We start from the raw sequence: 20342 nt of genomic DNA on the forward strand, positions 1-20342 counted from the left end.
AATTCCTTAAACAAAAGCAAAGCAAGCACTGTGTTCCCTATTATCACCCATGACCACAGATTTATAGGCATGGAACACCTCTACCTACCATACTCTGACAATCACTACCTGTAAAAGAAGAGAGTTTAACAGAAAAACCTCCCTTTAGCCCTTGCTTGGTATTATTTGAGGACTGAAATGAAATTTACCTTACTTGGGAGTAGGTCAGTGTGGGGAATAAATTCAGGACAGCACTATGAGTAAATTCTCTATATCACAATTGTGGATCACTGCAGCATTGTAAGGTTTTATTTGAGAAAATGTACTTTTAAAGTATTAATATACATTTAATTTCCATTCTGTCTTGTTAAAGGATCTTGATTTGCTAAAGGTTAACTGAGTATATGTAAAGGCAACAGGGCTTCCCTGATGGCTCAGACAGTAAAGAATCTATCTGCAATGCGGGAGACCAGGTTTGATCCCTGGGTCAGGAAGATCCCATGGAGAAGGGAATGGCTATAGCTTAAAAGTACTTTAAAGGATCAAAGTTGCAGAGTTCAATATTACCAGCAATATAAAGTCACAATAACTTGTGAATGGAGGATACTTACACAGAAGAACTGTACAAAAAAGATCTTCATGACCCAGATAACCATGATGGTGTGATCACTCACCTAAAGCCAGACATCCTGGAATGTGAAGTCAAGTGGGCCTTAGGAAGCATCACTACGAACAAAGCTAGTGGAGGGGATGGAATTCCAGTTGAGCTATTTCAAATCCTAGAAGATGATGCTATGAAAGTGCTGCACTCCATATGCCAGCAAATTTGGAAAACTTGGCAGTAGCCACAGGACTGGAAAAGGTCAGTTTTCATTCCAGTCCCAAAGAAAGGCAATGCCAAAGAATGCTCAAGCTATTGCACAATTGCACTCATCTCACATGCTAGTAAAGTAATGCTTAAAATTCTCCAAGCCAGGCTTCAACAATAACATGAACCATGAACTTCCAGATGTTCAAGCTGGTTTTAGAAAAGGCAGAGGAACCAGAGATCAAATTGTCAACATCCGTTGGATCATCGAAAAAGCAAGAGAGTTCCAGAAAAATATCTATTTCTGCTTTATTGACTATGCCAAAGCCTTTGACTGTGTGGATCACAACAAACTGTGGAAAATTCTGAAAAAGATGGAAATACCAGACTACCTGACCTGCCTCTTGAGAAACCTGTATGCAGGTCAGGAAGCAACAGGTAGAACTGGACATGGAACAACAGACTGGTTCCAAATAGAAAAAAAGAGTACGTCAAGGCTATGTATTGTCACGCTGCTTATTTAACTTATATGCAGAGTACATCATGAGAAACGCTGGGCTGGAGGAAGCACAAGCTGGAATCAAGATTGCTGGGGGAAAAAAAAAAAGATTGCTGGGAGAAATACCAATAACCTCAGATATGCAGATGACACCACCCTTACGGCAGAAAGTGAAGAACTAAGAGCCTCTTGATGAAAGTGAAAGAGGAGAGTGAAAAAGTTGGCTTAAAGCTCAACATTCAGAAAACTAAGATCATGGCATCCGGTCTCATCACTTCATGGGAAATAGATGGGGAAACAGTGGAAATAGTGGCTGACTTTATTTTTCTGGGTTCCAAAATCACTGCAGATGGTGATTGCAGCCATGAAATTAAAAGATGCTTACTCCTTGGAAGGAAAGTTATGACCAACCTAGATAGCATATTAAAAAGCAGAGACATTACTTTGCCAACAAAGGTCTGTCTAGTCAAGGCTATGGTTTTTCCAGTAGTCATGTATGGATGTGAGAGTTTTGACTATAAAGAAAGCTGAGCACCAAAGAATTGATGCTTTTGAACTGTGGTGATGGAGAAGACTCTTGAGAGACCCTTGGACTGCAAGGAGATCCAACCAGTCCATCCTAAAGAAAATCAGTCCTGAATATTCATTGGAAGGATTGATGCTGAAGCTAACTCCAATACTTAGGCCACCTAATGCGACGAGCTGACTCACTGGAAAAGACCCTGATGCTGGGAAAGATTTAGGGCAGGAGGAGAAGGGGACGACAGAGGATGAGATGGTTGGATGGCATCACTGACTCAATGGACATGACTTTGGGTAAACTCCGGGACTTGGTGGTGGACAGGAAGGCCTGGCATTCATGGAGTCACAAAGAGTCGGACACAACTGATACTGATTATATCTGTTATTTGAATACAGAAATATTTTAAGACTTTTAGAAGAATATCTTGATACAGTTTAAGACCTTAAAAAGAAACAAGTCATCCTTACAGTAATTATACAAGAAGGTAAATTCTTACAATTATATTTTCCAAAAACATATCTTCATTAGGAAAACTATGCTTAATTCTTATAAAACTCTGAGTAAAATAACTCATAAAAAATCTGGACTTAACCTCATTTTCTTAAAAAAAGAATTTCAAAGTTATACAGTCATCTATCTTCATAAAACAGAACTGTCTTCACTCATTGGTACTGACCAATCTAAATCATGTTAAAAATGAAATACATTACTACTACTTTAATATCTTTATTCAAATCAGAACCATGCTTATTATTTACATTATCTTTCATTTAGAATTAAAATATATTATCAATTAAAATATAATATCAAGTAGTTTTAAATCACACTTTTAGCCCTTTACAAAATATGAAGTTAAAGTTGTTATATTTTAAAGCTGAACAAGATTAGGGAAATTAGACTCTTAAATGAAAATGAAAAATTATGATATGTTAGAACATACATGTACACATACTAGACAAAGAGTAGTAAAATAAGATAAAGTATCTATAGTCATTTTCTATTTTTCTTGTGTCTATTTTCTATATATTATAAATCACATACTTTTAATTAAAATTATTTAAATAAAATTTTCAATTAATAAATCAAGTGCCAAATGAAGGATTATAAGAGAAAAATTTTCCTGAACTTTTCTTTTCACTTACTTAAACTACATGTTTCCCTTGGTCAGAAATTTCCCATATTTAGAATATCTTAAAAACCAAAGATTTGATGCATCCCCACATGCTACACACTATACAATTGGAAGTTCTCTAAAAAGAGACAAAGAAAAAGAAAGAAATGGTACTCTCAACTTAGATTCCCAAGAGTCAGAATGATGCCCATAATCTGTGCTTACTTATCTATATGGAAATGACAATGTTCATACTTTTTACTTTTTTTTAATATTCTTAACATTGTTATGATTTGTACTATCTATTTTCTTTCAAGAATGGAAACACCTGACTGCAAACTATTTTCTTATCTATTAACATACAAATATTTTCTAGAATATGGATAGATAATTTTTAATGACAAACAGCAAAATACAGCAACCAATATCCAATAGGTATTCTGCCACTTAGTGGAGTTTTTCAAGAAAGCAAATAGTACACTTTCTCAATTTATAGATGTATTGAAAAATCTAAACATATAAGGAAACAAATCAGTATGAATATCAGCTATTAATTTGTGGATAAAGAACAATATATGGTAATATACAGTCAAAGACTTAAATAGCTGCTGTCATTTTAAAATTAAACTAAAAAGACCATAAAATTTTAAGTTGAATTGATTTTATTAATGTTAATAAGGATTAAGAAAAGAGAATGTTTAATATTATAAAATTTAAAAGTAAAGGAATTTTATCTCAATCTTCTCTCCACTGAAGTTTTTTTTCCCTCTTCATTAATGGATACCATAAAAGAACAATTTCATAATTCCTAAACTTCTGGTTTCAAACACTTGATAGAATTTTCCAACTTATGTTTCCCATATTTTCTAATTCTGTAAATTTCCTATTGTTAATTTTGTCATTCTGTCAACCTCTGAATATTAATAAAAATGAAAGAAAAGCTATTTTACTGCTTTTTAGCACTAAAATATAGATTAATATTATGAATTTGGCTCACACTGAAAGAATATTTATAAATGCTACAAATCAGAGATCCAATGACAGAAATACTGTCTTGAATCCAAAAAGAACAAAAATGAGGTCACTTGAATTGCCCTGAAAAGCATCCCACAATCTTCAGCATGGCTTACTTGTAGCTATACTCTAAAGTTCTAGTGTTTAAAATGTAACTAAAAATGAAGTGAGAGTTCTTATTTTCAAGTAAAGGCATCTAAATGACTTTAAGTAATAAAATGTATCAAAATATTTCACAAGTCTAAAACACAGCTGAGAAGGAATAGCTATTTTTTCAGCTATTCTATATCGTTTTTTATTTTAAAGGTCCAAGAAAAAAATTAAATGATAAACTACAGAAAACTGCAAAAATGTCTAATTTAACTCCTATAATTTCTCTATTTTATTACGAATATTGTTATGAATGTCAACATTCACTTTTAATGTGCCAAAAATAAGACTTTACAAAATGTGAACAATTAAAAAGAAAATTACATTAGTAATTTTATTTCTTTTGATTCATTTCATAGGGTAGTAAAACAATACCTCTTCAAAAACCACTAAAATGTTAACGAAGTCATCACAGAATCTTTTTAAGATTTTTCCACTATTCAATTATGCCTAGATAACTTTGAATAGCTACAGCTTTCTCCAAATAGGTACCAAAGTTTTTACAGACTTAATTGTGAAATCTGACTGAAATAAAACTTAAGATCACAAAAATTTGTAAGTTTTAATTATTTACCTTTTAAACTTCAGAGACTGTTTTTTAAAGAAAAAAATTAGTTCAAAATTTTAATAACTGCAGGTTTAGTAATTTTTTACTTGAAAACAATGTCCATATTCATGAATCGTAATTAAGATATATTGAAGATTTAAGTGCGAAAGATTTCAAAGTGTCAACATTACTATAACTCTTTAAATGTTCTCAATATATACAAAAACATACAAATTATAGATACAATTAGTTATATATCTACAATACAACATATGAACCATTCTCCTTCCCTAACCATACTGATGAGGATAAAGTAATAAATCTCTGTGCTATTCAAGGAAAAAAAAAAAAAAAAAGACCCTTTAAAAAATAAATCTTTAAAGAATAGTTTCAAAAATAAAGTTCAAATATTGCACAAAATAATTTAACTGGAAATATTACTATATACTATAAAAGAATTTTTTTCAATTTTTGAACACTACAGTAAATTCCACCTTCTAATTCTATAAAAGAATTTATTGGGTATCTGCACATAGATATTAAATGTTTACATTCAGTTTGATGGGAATGTAATTTGCAGATGTTAACTGAGCCTTTGTCTTAAAAGTTCATCTATTTGAGTCTTATACATATTTTTTACATCTTCAAGATCTAATCGAAGTTCTTCTGCCTCTTCTGCTTTTTCTCCATACATCTGCAGAATAGTGTTGTATCTTTGATCCAAATCCTATAAAATATATTTGTTTACAACTTTTAAATAACTGTACAGAAAATCTTTAATATTATATTTATATTATCATAAATATGCCACCAGTAAAGACATTACAATCTAAATAAAAGTATAGAGTCATTGCTCATAAAAATCAAACTTGCAATTTAGTCTGTTAGAATAAAAGACTTAAAAAAAAAATACTAGACTAGATGGCTATTAATCTTCACATATCTCTTCACTAAATCTACAATTCTCACTCTATATAGCTTAATCTGTCTTTTCTCCCATTAATTTCAGCACATTTGATGCAATTTCAGTGTATGATTCCCTGTAGTTTAAGTATTATCTGGCATTTACCCCAAAAGAAAATATATTCTCATATATAGGTTAACAGCAATTGCCAAATATGTTAATTGTGAGGATACATTTAACATTAGTCAATAAAATATTACTCAGATCATGCAAAAGTTCAGGATTATTAAAGCCTTGGCCAAATGAAATCTAGTTATTTTCCTATGCTGGGACTAAACATGATTGTGAAAAACCACTGTGCATGTAAACTAAAAATAAGAGTGAAGAATACTTACTCTTAGCTGTGTTCGAAGTTTGGGTATCTCCTTCACTTTCTCTTCCAGTTCGTCATTTTGATTTGTTAATTTAACTAGCTCTTCAGCCATTATGGAGCGTGTTTTTTCTAGATTGCCAATTTCTAGCTAAGGCACATTACCAGAAAGTGATTTAAATCAAAATATATCTTGTTTAATAATCCCACTAATATAAACATATATAATGTGCTAATTTTTAAGAAGTAGATATGTGACTATATAACCAAGAACAAGCTCTTTCTTAAATAAAAGGAAATAGTGGCACAAAAAGTTTCAACTTTCCTCAAAGGTATATCATTCACAGGATTTAGATTTACTATGACAGAGAAAGAACTAAAGAAAATTTAATAATCTGTTTGTAACATGCAACTCTATATTTTTCTCAAATCTAAGGAAATAGCAATATATTTCAGTTATTCTGTGGTTTAGTCCCTAAGTCGTGTCCGACTCTTGCAACCCCATCGACTGTAGCCTGCCAGGCTTCTCTGTCCATAAGATTCTCCAGGCAAGACTACTGGAGCGGATTGCCATTTCCTTCTCCAGGGGATCTTCCCAGCCCAGCGATCAAACCCGGGTTTCCTGTAGTGCAGGCAGATTCTTTACTGACTGAGCCACCAGGGAAGCAAAAACTAACTTTAATGTAGTGCCAACTGTGTAGGTCATATTGGTAAGAACTTATCATCAACTACCAAAGAAGTTTGTTTGTGCCCTCAAGCGTTACATGGGGCTACATAAACATAAAAGGTATTAAGATCATGCTGATCTATTTTATTCCAATTCAAGGACATCTTTAATATGAGTTATATTTTCACCTAACTAAAATCATAAAATAAGAATAGAAAAGTTCTACTTTTGAGTGTATCTAGTTTAACAATGAAAACAGGTAAGTAAAACATTTTAACATTTCTCACCTCATTAAGTTTATGAAAAGCAAGATGAGATAGAAGGATGTCCCACTCAAACTGTTTCCTTTTTTGTATAGCAGGTTACAGTTCTAATCTCTCTCATCACCTTTGTTCTTTCCTCATAGGGGGAGCTGAAGTAACTTATCTACAAGGTGAATCTGGGAAGAATTAAATGGCTGTGCTCAGCTCAGCAACTTCCCTTTTGTCATGTTTGGAAAAAGCTGCCTGCAAGGAGCTCTCTGCTTCTAGATGCCTCTAAGTCTTACTGAGGCAGGCTACCTATCACATGTGGGGAGGCCTACTCCAGCCTATCATTTTCTGTGACAGTCTCCCAAATTCTGGCACTCAGCAGACCCATTTGACTTTCATCCTTGGCTATTTGCTCCAACCAGCCTTTATTGTTAATATACACAGTTTATTTGGGGCTTCACAGGCCACTATCACTTTATTTCTCAATTTTGCTCAAAAAGCAGGTGGAAATGAAGGATGCTACTTACTGAGCCTCAAAATTTCATTGTATAGCACATTTCATTTTTACAATACCTGTAAATGAGAAATTTCTCCTTCCCTTAGCTTCAGCTGAGATTGTAGATTTTCAATAATGCTTGATCCCGCTCCCATTCTTACAGCATCATAAAGATTGCTTCCATTTGCTGACATAGACATTGGTCCAAATGAGTGATCATGAGGCTCATCCTATGTGAATTAAAGAAAGTACATACAGTTAGTTATTCAGCTACTATAGACTATGCACAAGGTTCAAACAAAATGATTTGGTCAGTTCTTGCTTTAAATCGTCTATGATTTTCTTAAAGGCAGAAAATTTTCTCTATTTCCTCAGTGCAATTAGCACTCCCTTACTAAAATGCAGATAAATTGTTCATAGAATGCCAAGGTCATGGTGAGAGCCAAACTACTATCCTGCACACTCTCTTTATTATCATTCAACTTAAGAATGCATACAAGAAATAAAACATCACCTGAGACAGAAAAGATGTCTGTAGGCCTGCCATATCAACTCCACTTATTGAACTTGAACGTGATATTGTAGGAGTGCTAGAAACAGAAAATGGTTTCCGCTCCTTAGGGTGTAAAGAAAAAAAAAATTAAATTCAGATTAAAGGGTAAAATGTTAAATAAAAAAGCAAGAAACCTTCCTAGGATCAATGACAACAAAGATTCATTCTAATTTCCTCATAAAATGGTTACAGATATGATTTCTGAAGTCTTATCAAAAGCACAATATTTAGTAATTTAAAAGTACAGACAAAAGATCAAATCATCACAGGACTCATTTATATTATACAATATAATTTGGTTTATGTTTAATGAAATGTGAATGTTTTTAATGGAGCAACTATATGAATTTCATATTATATAACATACCACCAATTAAACATATTTCTCTAGAATAAGATTACCAAGATTTACAAACCGTAACATTTCTGGCTTATCCATTTTATTTTTACTGTATTTTAAACCAAATAAATTCAGAAGGTAATCTCAACGTTCATATAGGTGGATTTAACATATTATGCTAATTACTGAGTATACTTCTATCCTTTAAATACAGGAAACTCACTTTAGAAAAATTACCTTCATTAACCAGAAACAAAGTGAACAAACCAGTTTCACTCCCAGGTGCCTATGGGCCAAATGAGGTGCATCAGTATCAGTGAGAGACCACAAAATTCATTTAAAAAGGGGCAAGACGTTCCATAATTCAACTCCTAGAAATCACAGGTCTCTTTGTATAAACTCAAGTTACTTTGGATCTACTCTGAGGAGAACACTGATTATACTACTAGAATTCATCACTCTACTGACTTTAGACCTTAAGAAATGGTATTTATAAAGTTTAGCTTGACCAAAAAATAAATAAATAAATAAAGTTTAGCTTGGGGACTTCCTGGTAGTCCAGTGGATAAGACATCAAGCTCCCAATGCAGGGGACCTGGGTCAATCCCCAGTCGGGGAACTAGGTCCCACATGCTGCAAAGAAGACCCGGTGCAGCCAAATAAATAACAATAAATAATTATTTAAAAAAAAAAAAGTTTAGCTTGAATTACAAAACAATGACTAATCCCAACAGCTACTAACTGGTTATATCAAAAAAGAAACAAAATAACAAAATTTAATACCTTTTCTTTTACTGCTTCTTGAGTGAAAATTGCTTTCTTCCTTTCTTGTTCAACTTTCATCTTCTCCATTTCTAACTGACTATTCAACAGTGTCTAATGGAGAGAGACAGTCAGGTTATTTCTGTGAAACTAAGTCATCATCATCGTAAGTCAGTCTCCAAATTAGGAATATAAGGTATAGAGTCTTATTTGTTCTACTACTAAAGACCCAAGTACCAAAAGCAGAAACATCACCCATTTTATGTTGTCATCTCATTAACTTGCTAGCATTCCCAACCATTCTCTAACAGAAGTTCTAAGAGGTAAGTGAACACTAATAGAAATACCTTTTCTTTCCTTGTCTCTTCAAGTGTTCTTACATATTCATCTTTTAGGTTTTCTAATTCAACCTGGTACCTATTACGCCAAAGGGAATTAAACAAAAAAAGATGATAGTAGAGACTATTAAAAACATACTGCTATATTACCTCCAGTTACATATTTAGTAGTCATTTTTATTATCAGCTTGATTTTCAAACTGTATTTTCCAGATGACCTGGGTTTTATTCAGAAACTAAATTACCATGTCTGTGTATTTTTTGGTTCTTAGGGTTAAGATTTCATTTAAAAAGAGACTTCCTAAACAGAATTTTGAATACCACCATTCCATAATATTAACATGTTCAGATTCTACAAAAGCATTACGGAGTTCTACGAAAATGTCTGCAAAAGTTCATATTCTTTACTTTATAAATCATTTTTCTTTGACTATTTTTTTTAAAAAGTAAAACTTCCAAAGAACTCACAGGATAAAACCCATCATCGCAGCCTTAATTAACTTAACAAAGATGGATTTTACAGCTTCTGATTTCCAAAGAGCCCAGACATTTATTTAGGAAGAGTGGAATAATGCTTAAACCCTTGTCATATACAAATAACTCCAGTGTGTGGTCTTCAACTACTTTATAGTCACAGACTCCTTCAAAAAAATCTGATTAAAGCAACGAATCCTTTTCCTAGAAAATGCAAATACATTCAGAATATGCCACACATGTCCAAGAGACTATACAAGGCGCAATGAATCCCACACCGAACTTGGTTCCACATCCTATTACTAATGACTCTGACTTTAAACACTAAAAGTATATATTTCCAGTTCTCCGTGCGATGGAGTTAAAAACCAACAGCATATTTTTTAAGTGCTTTAAAATGTCAAGAAACTATCAAGAATAACACTCAAGAAACATGCTCACCTATTATTTTCATCCTCTAGTTTTCTTAGCCTATTTTTCTCTGATTCTAGCTGAGCCTGAAATCTACTATTTTCTTGTCTTAGGAGAGAATTCTGTGACTCCATGGAAGACATTTGAATTTTGTTAGCAAGAAGTTCTTCTGTGGCCGCACGTTCTCTCTCAACTGCTGCTGCCAACAAGGTCTGGGATTCACCTGATGGTAGGATAGGTAAGAAATTTCAATCATATATACATATATTCAAGAGGCCAAGATAATAATACCAAACAGATTCTGACTTCAAACTTCTAATGATGCAAACAGCCACACTTAAAACTGTTTAAGTACTCACTGAGTAAGGCAGACCTGCCTACAGAGACAAATATTAAAAATCTTAATTTATAGGTGCTTTACCATTTTTTTCACCAATATATTTTAATTTGAAAGTGGAGTCATGTACCAGCAGAGTAGTGAATCAACAGTGCTGGATCAACTGGATAGTCGAAGGCAAAAAAAAAAAAAAATAACCTCAAACTAATCTTCACAATATATATGAAAATTAACTCAAATGGATTACATACTTAAAAGTAAAACAAAATATAACGAGGGGAGGGACAAAACAGGTGAAGAGAATCAAGAGGTACCAACTATCAAGTATAAAATAGGTAAGCTCCAAGGATGTAATGTACAGCACAGGGAATATAGCCAATATTTCATCAAACTTAATATGAAGTATGATCTATAAAAATGTCAAATTACTATTGTACACCTGAAACTAATAGAATATTGTAAGTCAACTATACTTCAATTTTTTAAAAAATTATAAAAATTTTAGGAAAAAATCAAAGAAATCTTCAGGATCCAAGGATAGGCAAAGAGTACTTCGGTTTAACACAAAACCATGAGCCATAAAGAGAAAAACTGATAAATCAGACTTCCACAAAATTTTAAACTTTTGCTCTATGTGAAAAAAATGAAAAGATAAGCTACATATTTGAAGGAAATAAATACAAACCATATTATCTAAAACTAGTATCTAGATTACATAAACAAGTCTCAAAACTCACTAGTTAAAGTATAAATGGTCCAATTAGAAAATGGGCAACAGACACAAACAGTTTACTGAAGAGGATGTACTAACAGAAAATAAGCATATAAAATGTCATTCACCATCTCTCATGAGGAAAATGCAAATTAAAATCATAATAAGGCATCACTACACCCCTGTCTGAATGACTAAAAGAAAAAATAGGGGCAAACACCAAAAGAAAATGCTGGCAAGGATGTAAAGAAACTAGATTACTCTCATAGACACAGCCACTTTGGAAAACAGTTTGGCATTTGCTTAAAAAATGAGGCACACAACTAGACATACAACCCAGCAATTTCACACATGGGCATATATCCAGAGAAATGAAAACTTAAGTTCACACTAAAACCTGTACACAAATGTTCATTACAGCTTGATCTGCACAGACAAAATCTAGATACAGCCCAGACATCCTTTGTGAGGTAGATGGTCAAACAAGATTTGCTATATATAAACACAGAAAAAATACTCAGCAGTAAAGACTAAATCTCTAATATACACAAGAACTTGCATGAATCTTCAGGGAATTATACTGAACAAAAAAAGCCCATTCCCAAAATGACACATTTTATACAATTCTATTTATATAACATTTTGAAATCCAAAAGTTCAGAAATAGAGGATTAGTGATTGCCAGAGACTTGGGACAGGGAGGGAAGGCCAAGAGGGTGGTAGGACAGTTTTAAAGGGCAAAATGAGGGGTCTTTGTGGTGGTAGAACTATTCAATATCTTGACTGTAGTGACAGATACATGAACCTACATGTGGTCAACTTGTATAAAACTTAATAAACACATAGACATAAACACACAGATATAGACAAGTGAGTACCAGTAAAACTGGGCAAATCAGAATAAAATCAGAAGGTTGTTTCAATGTCAATACCTTGGTTGTGATATTCTACTACAATTTTGCAAAACATTAACACTGGAGTATTGGGGAAAGTATGCAAGGGACCATTCCATATCACTTCTGCATATATTATAACTGCATATGAATCTAGTTATCTCAATTGAAAATTTCAACTTTAAAAAAAAAAAAGACTAGTGGATAAAATTTTGAGATTTAACCAAGGCAAGAATTTTCTTATTTTTCCCCACTAAAGTAGACCCAGTAATATCTGTTTTAAATTATACATTCTTTTCCATACTGTATCTATGCTCTTATTTATAGCATTATAAAGTATGTTTGTCCTGTGGCTTTGCCTACACTGTACCACAACACCATACATCCCTGAGAGTGTGTAGGCTCCAGTTTAAAAGCCACAGAAATAACAGCTTCTAGCTTCAATTTTATTGCTAAATAAATATTTGTTTTAGAAGGTGTCATTTTCAGATATATCATACTTCGTAACAAATCAGTCTCAAAAAGCTGTCCAAGATAAATGATAGACCTAAAATTTCTATCTAGAAATTAAACAGTAGATGAAGGTTCATCTGTTTAGGGATTTTTCTTTTTAAGCAGACAAATCTATTTCAGACAAAATCTTATATGAAGCTATAAGGAAAAAAAAAAAGGCAGTCAAAGGAGGCACTATTTTCATTTAGCAGCCTGGAGGAAGCCCAGCACGTTACTTATTGAGCTTCCCCCTCACCATGACAGCTAGCACTAAGACATACAAGAGATCTACTGAACACTGTTTCAAATACACTAATCTAGCTCACCTCTCGTGATTTTATAGGGTGTAGTCCAGAGAAGGTAAATGACTTGCTCCAAAACAAAGGAGTGTTTGGCTGGATGATTGAAAACAAACCATAAAAGCCATGAGTCCAAGTGTTTTGACACCCATTCACGTTGGCTTTTATCACTACACCATGATGTCTCTCAAATTACAGTTAATTTTAGGCATAGAACAGAAACAGGAATTTTTCACCATTTGCGAGCTACTGGGATATGTAATATATACATATTCTACCTGTCTGTACTTGAGTAAGTATCTTGGAAAAAAATTTTTCTTTTTATTAACAGCACAGAGGGGAACCTAGGATATTTTTGTAAAGAAGCAAAATATGGAATCTTAAGACTTCATAGCATCTGTCTACCAGAATCTGAACTTGATTTAACTTAGACTTATCTCGGCTCTTGGAATTCCACCATTGACTAGAATCATATCTGATCTTTACCTCCTACACTACTGCCGACAAGCTAAAACAAGGTCAGATTGAGCAATGGACGAGGAAACAGTAGAGTGCAAAAGTTTGTAAAAATGAGCAAAAGAATGACAAGAAAGTATTTTAGACAGTACCTGACACATTATGTAAGGCATGGTTTGAAAAGAGTCAATTAAAATATTAGAAAATAAATGTAAGAGAGGAGAAGAGGTCAATATCTGCAAGTTAGACACAAAATAAAACCATCAGATCCAGTGAATTTCAATTTCATGCCATTACCCTAATTCTAAAACAGGATGGAAGGGCTTAAGAACTGCATTGAGCTTAAGAACTAAAGCAGTTACCAAGTCTATCAGAAAGATTCTTCTCTAACTTCTCCCATGATGACGTCTGGGACCCTAGAGTTGCTTGCAAATTTTCTATCTGTCGAAGCAATGGTCTTGTTGTTGATGAAACACTTTGACTCAGTTCTTGGTTTCGATTCTCTGCTTCCTGGAGTCTCTGAATTATGATATTCTTAAGTCATTATTACTGACAGCAGTAAAAACACTAAAAATGCTAGCAAACAAACTTTATGAGAGATTTCGGGAAAAAATTATTTGTTTTTCTATTACTTTCTAACTATTCAAACCTTAAGTTATAGTTAAGTTGCATAACAGAGTTAAGTATGTGCTTCTTTTCAAAGCATTTCTATGTAATGACAGCCTTTGATTACCTTAAGGTAATAAAGAGTATCATCCAAACTTCTTAGTAGTTGCCTCCTCTCTAAATATTTCTAAGTATTTCTAAAAACAGGAAGATTAATATGAGTGGAATTTTCTCCCCCTTCTCCTGCACAACTTCACTGACTGAAATCAACATAATAGCATAAAAATTAGGCATTGCTTTCTGCCCCACAGTAATCAAAGACTGATAATAATTAATCAATCAGCCATTACAAATGAGAATAACTCAATATACTACATATCTATCATGATAAAATTACTTTCTAGAAAACAAAATTAGGGTTTTTCTTATAAATTTTTGAAGTGCCCACTCTGATTTTATTCACATAAACCACATAAAAATACAGAAAATGAAGAGTATAGCAGTAATCTTCTCAACTCGAAGAACATTACCCAACTAAGTCATTTATTATTTTTAGAAAAACACATCTCAAGATTTGTATTTTAGGGAAACTCTGACAAGTACCTGCTGGAGTTCACTGATCTCATGGCGTAAATAATCCTCTTTTCTGGCAGCTGTTTGCTCTGCACGTTGCAGTGCCAGCCTAAGGTCCCCCACCTGCATGAAGAGAACCAACACACTATCAGAACCAACGTCAAATATTATCTATAACTTCCTGCTATTATTTTTTGTGTTGTGTTGACTTAGGATTCATATATAGTATTCTATGCTATCCAGTGAGCATTTACACATAATTGTCACACATCTCATTCTTCAGGCAGTCCCTGAACCACACGTACTCAGTATGTACTGACGAAAGCACAGTAGGTGTACACACACACACACACACACACACACACACACATAAGTACAAGGTCCAGACGCTGACATACAATACAGGAGGAAACACAGTGCATCCATAAATGTTTGCAGTGTGAGGCAGAATGTGATAGGAACTATATGAGCTATAAAAACTGGCTGCTATATTCACACACAGCTGCACAGGTTGTAAACTTGCTACAGCCTTTTCAGAAAGCATATGGCAACACACTGAAAGAATCATCAAACTTTTTATATTTTTTCATCTGATCATCCTAGAAACAGATCTATAAACATACAAAAACATTCTCTACACTGTCAGCTAGACTAACAAAAACAAAAGAAATACTGCAAACACCCATTAGCAGTAATTTATTTTTGCCAATGTTGATACAACATGAATATGACCAATAAAAATTAATATGACCACAAAAAACATGCAGAAATGTACAATTTAATCTTAAATGAAAAAACTACAAAATAATATGAAAAAAGTATGAAAGTGTTAGTCACTCAGTCATGTCCAACTCTTTGCAACCCCATGGACTATAGCTCGCCAGGCTCCTTCGTCCATGGAATTCTCCGGGCAAGAATCTGGAGTGGGGCCATTCTCTTCTCCAGAGGATCTTCCCAACCCAGGGATCAAACCTGCATCTCCTTCACTGCATGTAGATTCTTTACCATCTGAGCCACCAGGGAATCCCCAGAATACAGGCAAGAACACTGGAGTGGGTTGCCATTTCCTTCTCCAGTAAACAGTAAAACTATATTTTATGCAGAAAAGATGAAAGAGATCCAAATAAACATGTGTATAAGTGTATGTATATATACACACATTGAGGAGGAATATAAATAAATGTAGATATGGATGTTTTCTTGCATTTACAAATAGAAACACTGAAAAAAACAAACCTAATTGTAGTAAAATGGCAAATTTATAGGCAAAGAAAAGGAATGGGGAAGGAATAAGTTGGAAGCAAATGTTACCCTAGTATATTTTGCTATGTAGCTTTCACTTTGGAATCATATAAATGTTTTACATATTCATGTGAAATTTAAAAAAATGCATTGAGATCAGTGAGGAAAGAATAGTCTTTTCAACAAGTAGTGCTGGAACAATTTGATATTCACATGCAAAAGACCTAAATGTGAGAACTAAAACTATAAAAATCCTAGAAGGAAATAGGTGAAAATCTGTGTGATCTTGAATTAGGCAAGAGGTTCTTAAATATGATATCCAAAACACAAGGAAGAAAACAAAAAATAAGTAAGCTGGAATTCATCAAAATTAAAAAACTTTTGTGTATCAAAAGACACTATGAAGAAAGTGAAAGACAACATAGAAAGTGGGAGAAAAATATTTACAAATCCCACATTTGATAAAGGTCTAGTATGCAGAATATATAAGGAACTCTTACTAATGAACAATAAAAATGATAGTATAAAAATGGGCAAAGGATTTAAATATTTGAATAAATTTCTCCAAAGGAGATGATACAGAAATCCAATCACATAAAAAGATGTTCAACATTATTAATAATTAAGGGAATATAAATTAATACTCTAACAGATACCATATACACCCCTAAAACAACAACAAAGACAATGACAAATACTGGCAAGAATGTTGAGAAACTGAAACCCCCATATATATGGCTGGTGGGAATGTAAAATGGTTCGGCCACTGTGGATAAGTCTGGTTGTTCCTGAAAATGTTAAACATAAGATTAGCATATAACCCAAGGGTATATATCTAAGAGCATTTAAAAGATATGGTCACATAGAAATTTGTAAATTAATGTTTAGAGCAGCATTATTCATAATAACCTAAAAGTGTAAAAAATCCTGGGTGTATATCTAGAGGAAGTGAAAACACTAATTTGGAAAGATACACACCTTCCAAAGTTTATAGCAGCATTGTTTACAATATCCAAGATATGGAAGCAAACTAACTATCCATCAATAGATGAATAGATAAAAAGGTGTGATACATACATAGCTGAAATACTACTCGGCCATAAATAAGACTGGAATTTTGTCATGTGCAGCAACAGGGATGATGTGTACTATGATTAGTGAAATAAGTCAGAGAGAGACAAATATTGTATAATATCACTTATATGTGAAATCTAAAAAAACAAAACTAGTGAATATAACAAAAACAAAACAGACTCACGAATTTAAAGAACACGCTAGTGATTACCAGAGGGAATAGAAAACAAGGGGAGGGGAAAATGAGAAGTACAGGACTAAAAGGTACTACTACATATAAAATAAATAAGCTACATGATATATTGTACAGCAAGGGGAATATAGCTAGTATTTGATAATAACTAAAAATGGAATATAACCTTTAAAAAAATGTGAATCACTATGACATACACCTGAAACTTATATAATATTATAAAATAACTATACCTCAATAAAATAAATAAAATTTAAAAGTGTAAATAACCCAAATATCTATCAACTGATGATTTCATAAGACAAAGCCTGACACATGTTAGTTTTACTCCTTTATTTGAAGTACATGGAGTCCCATAGATGCTATGAATGAGCTTAGGAGTTAAACAGATTCTCCGGAAATTATATGCAATGTTTAGTATTTATCTGCATACATGCATTCTTTTGGTTAAGAATGTCCCTAGTTTTCATAGCACTCTCAAATAAGTTTGAAATTCATAAAAATAATAAGCAAGACTGGTTTAATGTAAGCATCACTTTAACAACAGTTTAAAAAACACACAATTAATTAAATTTGGCACAATCTAGTATTCCTAGAAAAGTGCCCAAGAAGATTATAAAGGAAATGCAACACATATGCTACTACATAAGGTTTTATTCAAATTAACTAATGGATTCTTTATTTTGCAGAAGCACAAAGATTTTTAAAGACTAATTTATCATCCAATGCTTACTTGAATTGCTAATGTTTCCTGCTGCTGACGGGCCTCTTCCTGGGCCTTCTCCAGTGCTGCAGAAAGTTCTTCTTTAGCTCTCATTTCTCGACTCAGAGCAGCTTCCTGGGCCTCACTATCCTTTGCAGCATTGGCTTTGTGGAGATCAGTAAGTTCTCTTAAAATTAGACAGATAATTTTTAATTTAAAATAATATACCGCTAATTACATTACCAAATTAATTAAGTTTCCATGTAGATTTCCATGAGATCTACAGAATGAGGAAATTTACCACATAATAAATACCAATTACAATGAGGACTCTCTGTGAAGCTCGCTTTAACCAGTCCTAAGTCCATATACCAGGAAGTTTATAAATGTTATTAGTGATCAGATAATAAAAAAAAGTGTTTCTTCCATTTCTTGCTCTGATAATGGATTTTCAATGAGTTGCATATTTGTTCATTTTCTTACTTGTATGAACTATCAAGAGCAGCCTGAATACTTCGGTTCTTTTCTTCAAGTTCATTCATGTCTACTTGAAGTCGGCCAAGGTCCTTCTCTTGGCGTTCTACCACAGAATTTAGTTTCTTAATATTTTCTCTATGTTGTTTCTCAACCTCTTCTTTGCCATCAAGGACCTATATTAAAAAGAAGAGACAAAAAAAAAAAAAAAAAAGAAGAGACAATGGTATATTTCAATAAAAAAATACACCACAGTAAATAACTGTGTTCTAGGAATTTCAAGCACTCTATCAATAATAACGAAGAAAAACCTTAACATTCACTATTTACTTGCTTGAAAATTCCTCCCAAATGACATGCCTCAATAATTCATTCCAAATATTTTATAACCCATGGCCAACTATTCATATTGGAAGTAACAGCAGCATATATGTAGAGAACAGTTAATATTCACCTGTTTTAAATGTTGTAACTCTTCTTCTAGCTCTTGAACTTTTTTGTTCAGCTTTGCAATAATATTTTCATTTTCTTTGTCTTTAGTTCTTAATTTCTTAATGATGTTAGAATTATGCAGCTGCTGTTTTGAAAGCTTCTCTCCTGGCAATGGAAAAAATGTATAAGGTCAATTAATGATGATTCTCTAAGAATGTGAGTAGAATGTTTTCTCTAACCAGTAACATAAAATGACAGAATATTTTTAAAATCACAATGCTATAACAGTTAATGTTAAAGTGATTTGGACAGGAATCAGCCATGAATGCTAAAATTACTAGGTAGAAGGATGGTATGGAACAAAATATTTACAGTCTTAAAGAATCAGTCCTACATATTATAAATTACAAAGCGGAAAAAAATGTGCTTTTACAACAGAGAAATCTGGTCATAATCTTAACCAAACATTCAACTCTGGCATCACTAAACTGTGCTACAGCCTGACATTCTGTGTCCACTGATGTGATGGAGTAGAAGGTGCACAATATCACCTATTATATTCACTAGAAATCTGATCTGAATCTAATCATGAAGAAAGTGACAGACTCCTAAACAGGGGGTAGTCAATAGGACAACTGGATTCCACAAAATCTCTGATGTCATGAAAAAAACATCCTAGACTGGAGGAAGACTAAAAGAATATAATTGCCAAATGCAATGAACTTTGATTGGACCTTAGGGCAGAGCAAATAACCAGACATGAGAGTCATTTTTAGAGACAACTGAGATAAAGGCCAAAATACATGCTAGAATACACTTTTGAATTAATGCTGATTCTCTTAGATGAGATGACAATGTTGTGACTGTCAAGAAAAATTGCCCCTGGTAGATGCAGACTGAAGAACTGAGGAGAGGACTACAGAGTCAATGCAATTTCTATCAAAATCCAAATGGCATTTTTCACAAAAATAGAAGGGAAAAAAAAACCCCTAAAAGTCATATGCAACCACAAAACATCTCAAACAACCAAAGTGAGTCTGAGCAAGAACAAAGCTGGAGATACCACACTTCCTAATTTTCTAATTTCAAAGCACATTACTAAGCTATAGAAATCAGAACAGTATGGTACTGGCATAAAAACAGACATATAGACCAATGGAATAAAATGCAGAGCTTATAAAGTGATCTTCAACAAGGACGTCAAGAGTACAACCATGAGGAAAGGGCTGTCTCATCCATAAATGGTACTGGGATATGCATATGCAGAAAAACTAAACAGTATAGCATCATACATCAAAAATAAAAATCAACTCAAAATAGATTAAAGACTTAAATATAAAACCAGAAACTGTGAAACTACCAGAAGAAAACATAGGGGGAAAAAAGGGAAAAGTTTTCTGACATAAGTCTTGGGAATTGCTTTTTGAATAGGATCCCAAAAGCACAGGCTACAAAAGCAAAAAAAAAAGATGTGTGAGACTGTATCAAAGTAAAAAATTACTGCACATTAAAAGAAACAACAGAGTAAAGAGATAATCTGCAGAATGGAAAAAAATATGTGCAAACCATACACTGATGAGGAATTAATATCCAAAATATGTAAGAACTCCTAGAACTTGATAGCAAAAAAAAACAAGCCAATTTTGAAAATGGGCTAAA

General features: G+C 33.1%; 1 protein-coding gene across 1 annotated transcript in view; it reads right to left on the reverse strand.

Moving 5' to 3' along the window:
* Positions 1–2519: 2519 nt before the first annotated feature.
* The window catches only part of TMF1 (TATA element modulatory factor 1), a 30677-nt gene continuing 12854 nt past the window's right edge, over positions 2520–20342 (reverse strand). Inside the window, exons 6-17 of the mRNA XM_043443505.1 lie at positions 18706–18848; positions 18261–18427; positions 17808–17964; positions 14596–14688; positions 13749–13905; positions 10228–10420; positions 9322–9391; positions 8996–9088; positions 7834–7935; positions 7397–7549; positions 5931–6056; positions 2520–5358 (exon numbers count right to left, since the gene is read on the reverse strand). Of these exons, the coding sequence (XP_043299440.1) occupies positions 5215–5358; positions 5931–6056; positions 7397–7549; positions 7834–7935; positions 8996–9088; positions 9322–9391; positions 10228–10420; positions 13749–13905; positions 14596–14688; positions 17808–17964; positions 18261–18427; positions 18706–18848 (1598 nt within the window). The 3' untranslated portion in view covers positions 2520–5214. The remainder of the gene's footprint in view (positions 5359–5930; positions 6057–7396; positions 7550–7833; positions 7936–8995; positions 9089–9321; positions 9392–10227; positions 10421–13748; positions 13906–14595; positions 14689–17807; positions 17965–18260; positions 18428–18705; positions 18849–20342) is intronic.

This window comes from Cervus canadensis, chromosome 22 (genome assembly GCF_019320065.1).
Source record: "Cervus canadensis isolate Bull #8, Minnesota chromosome 22, ASM1932006v1, whole genome shotgun sequence".
NCBI classification, from domain to species: Eukaryota; Metazoa; Chordata; class Mammalia; order Artiodactyla; family Cervidae; genus Cervus; species Cervus canadensis.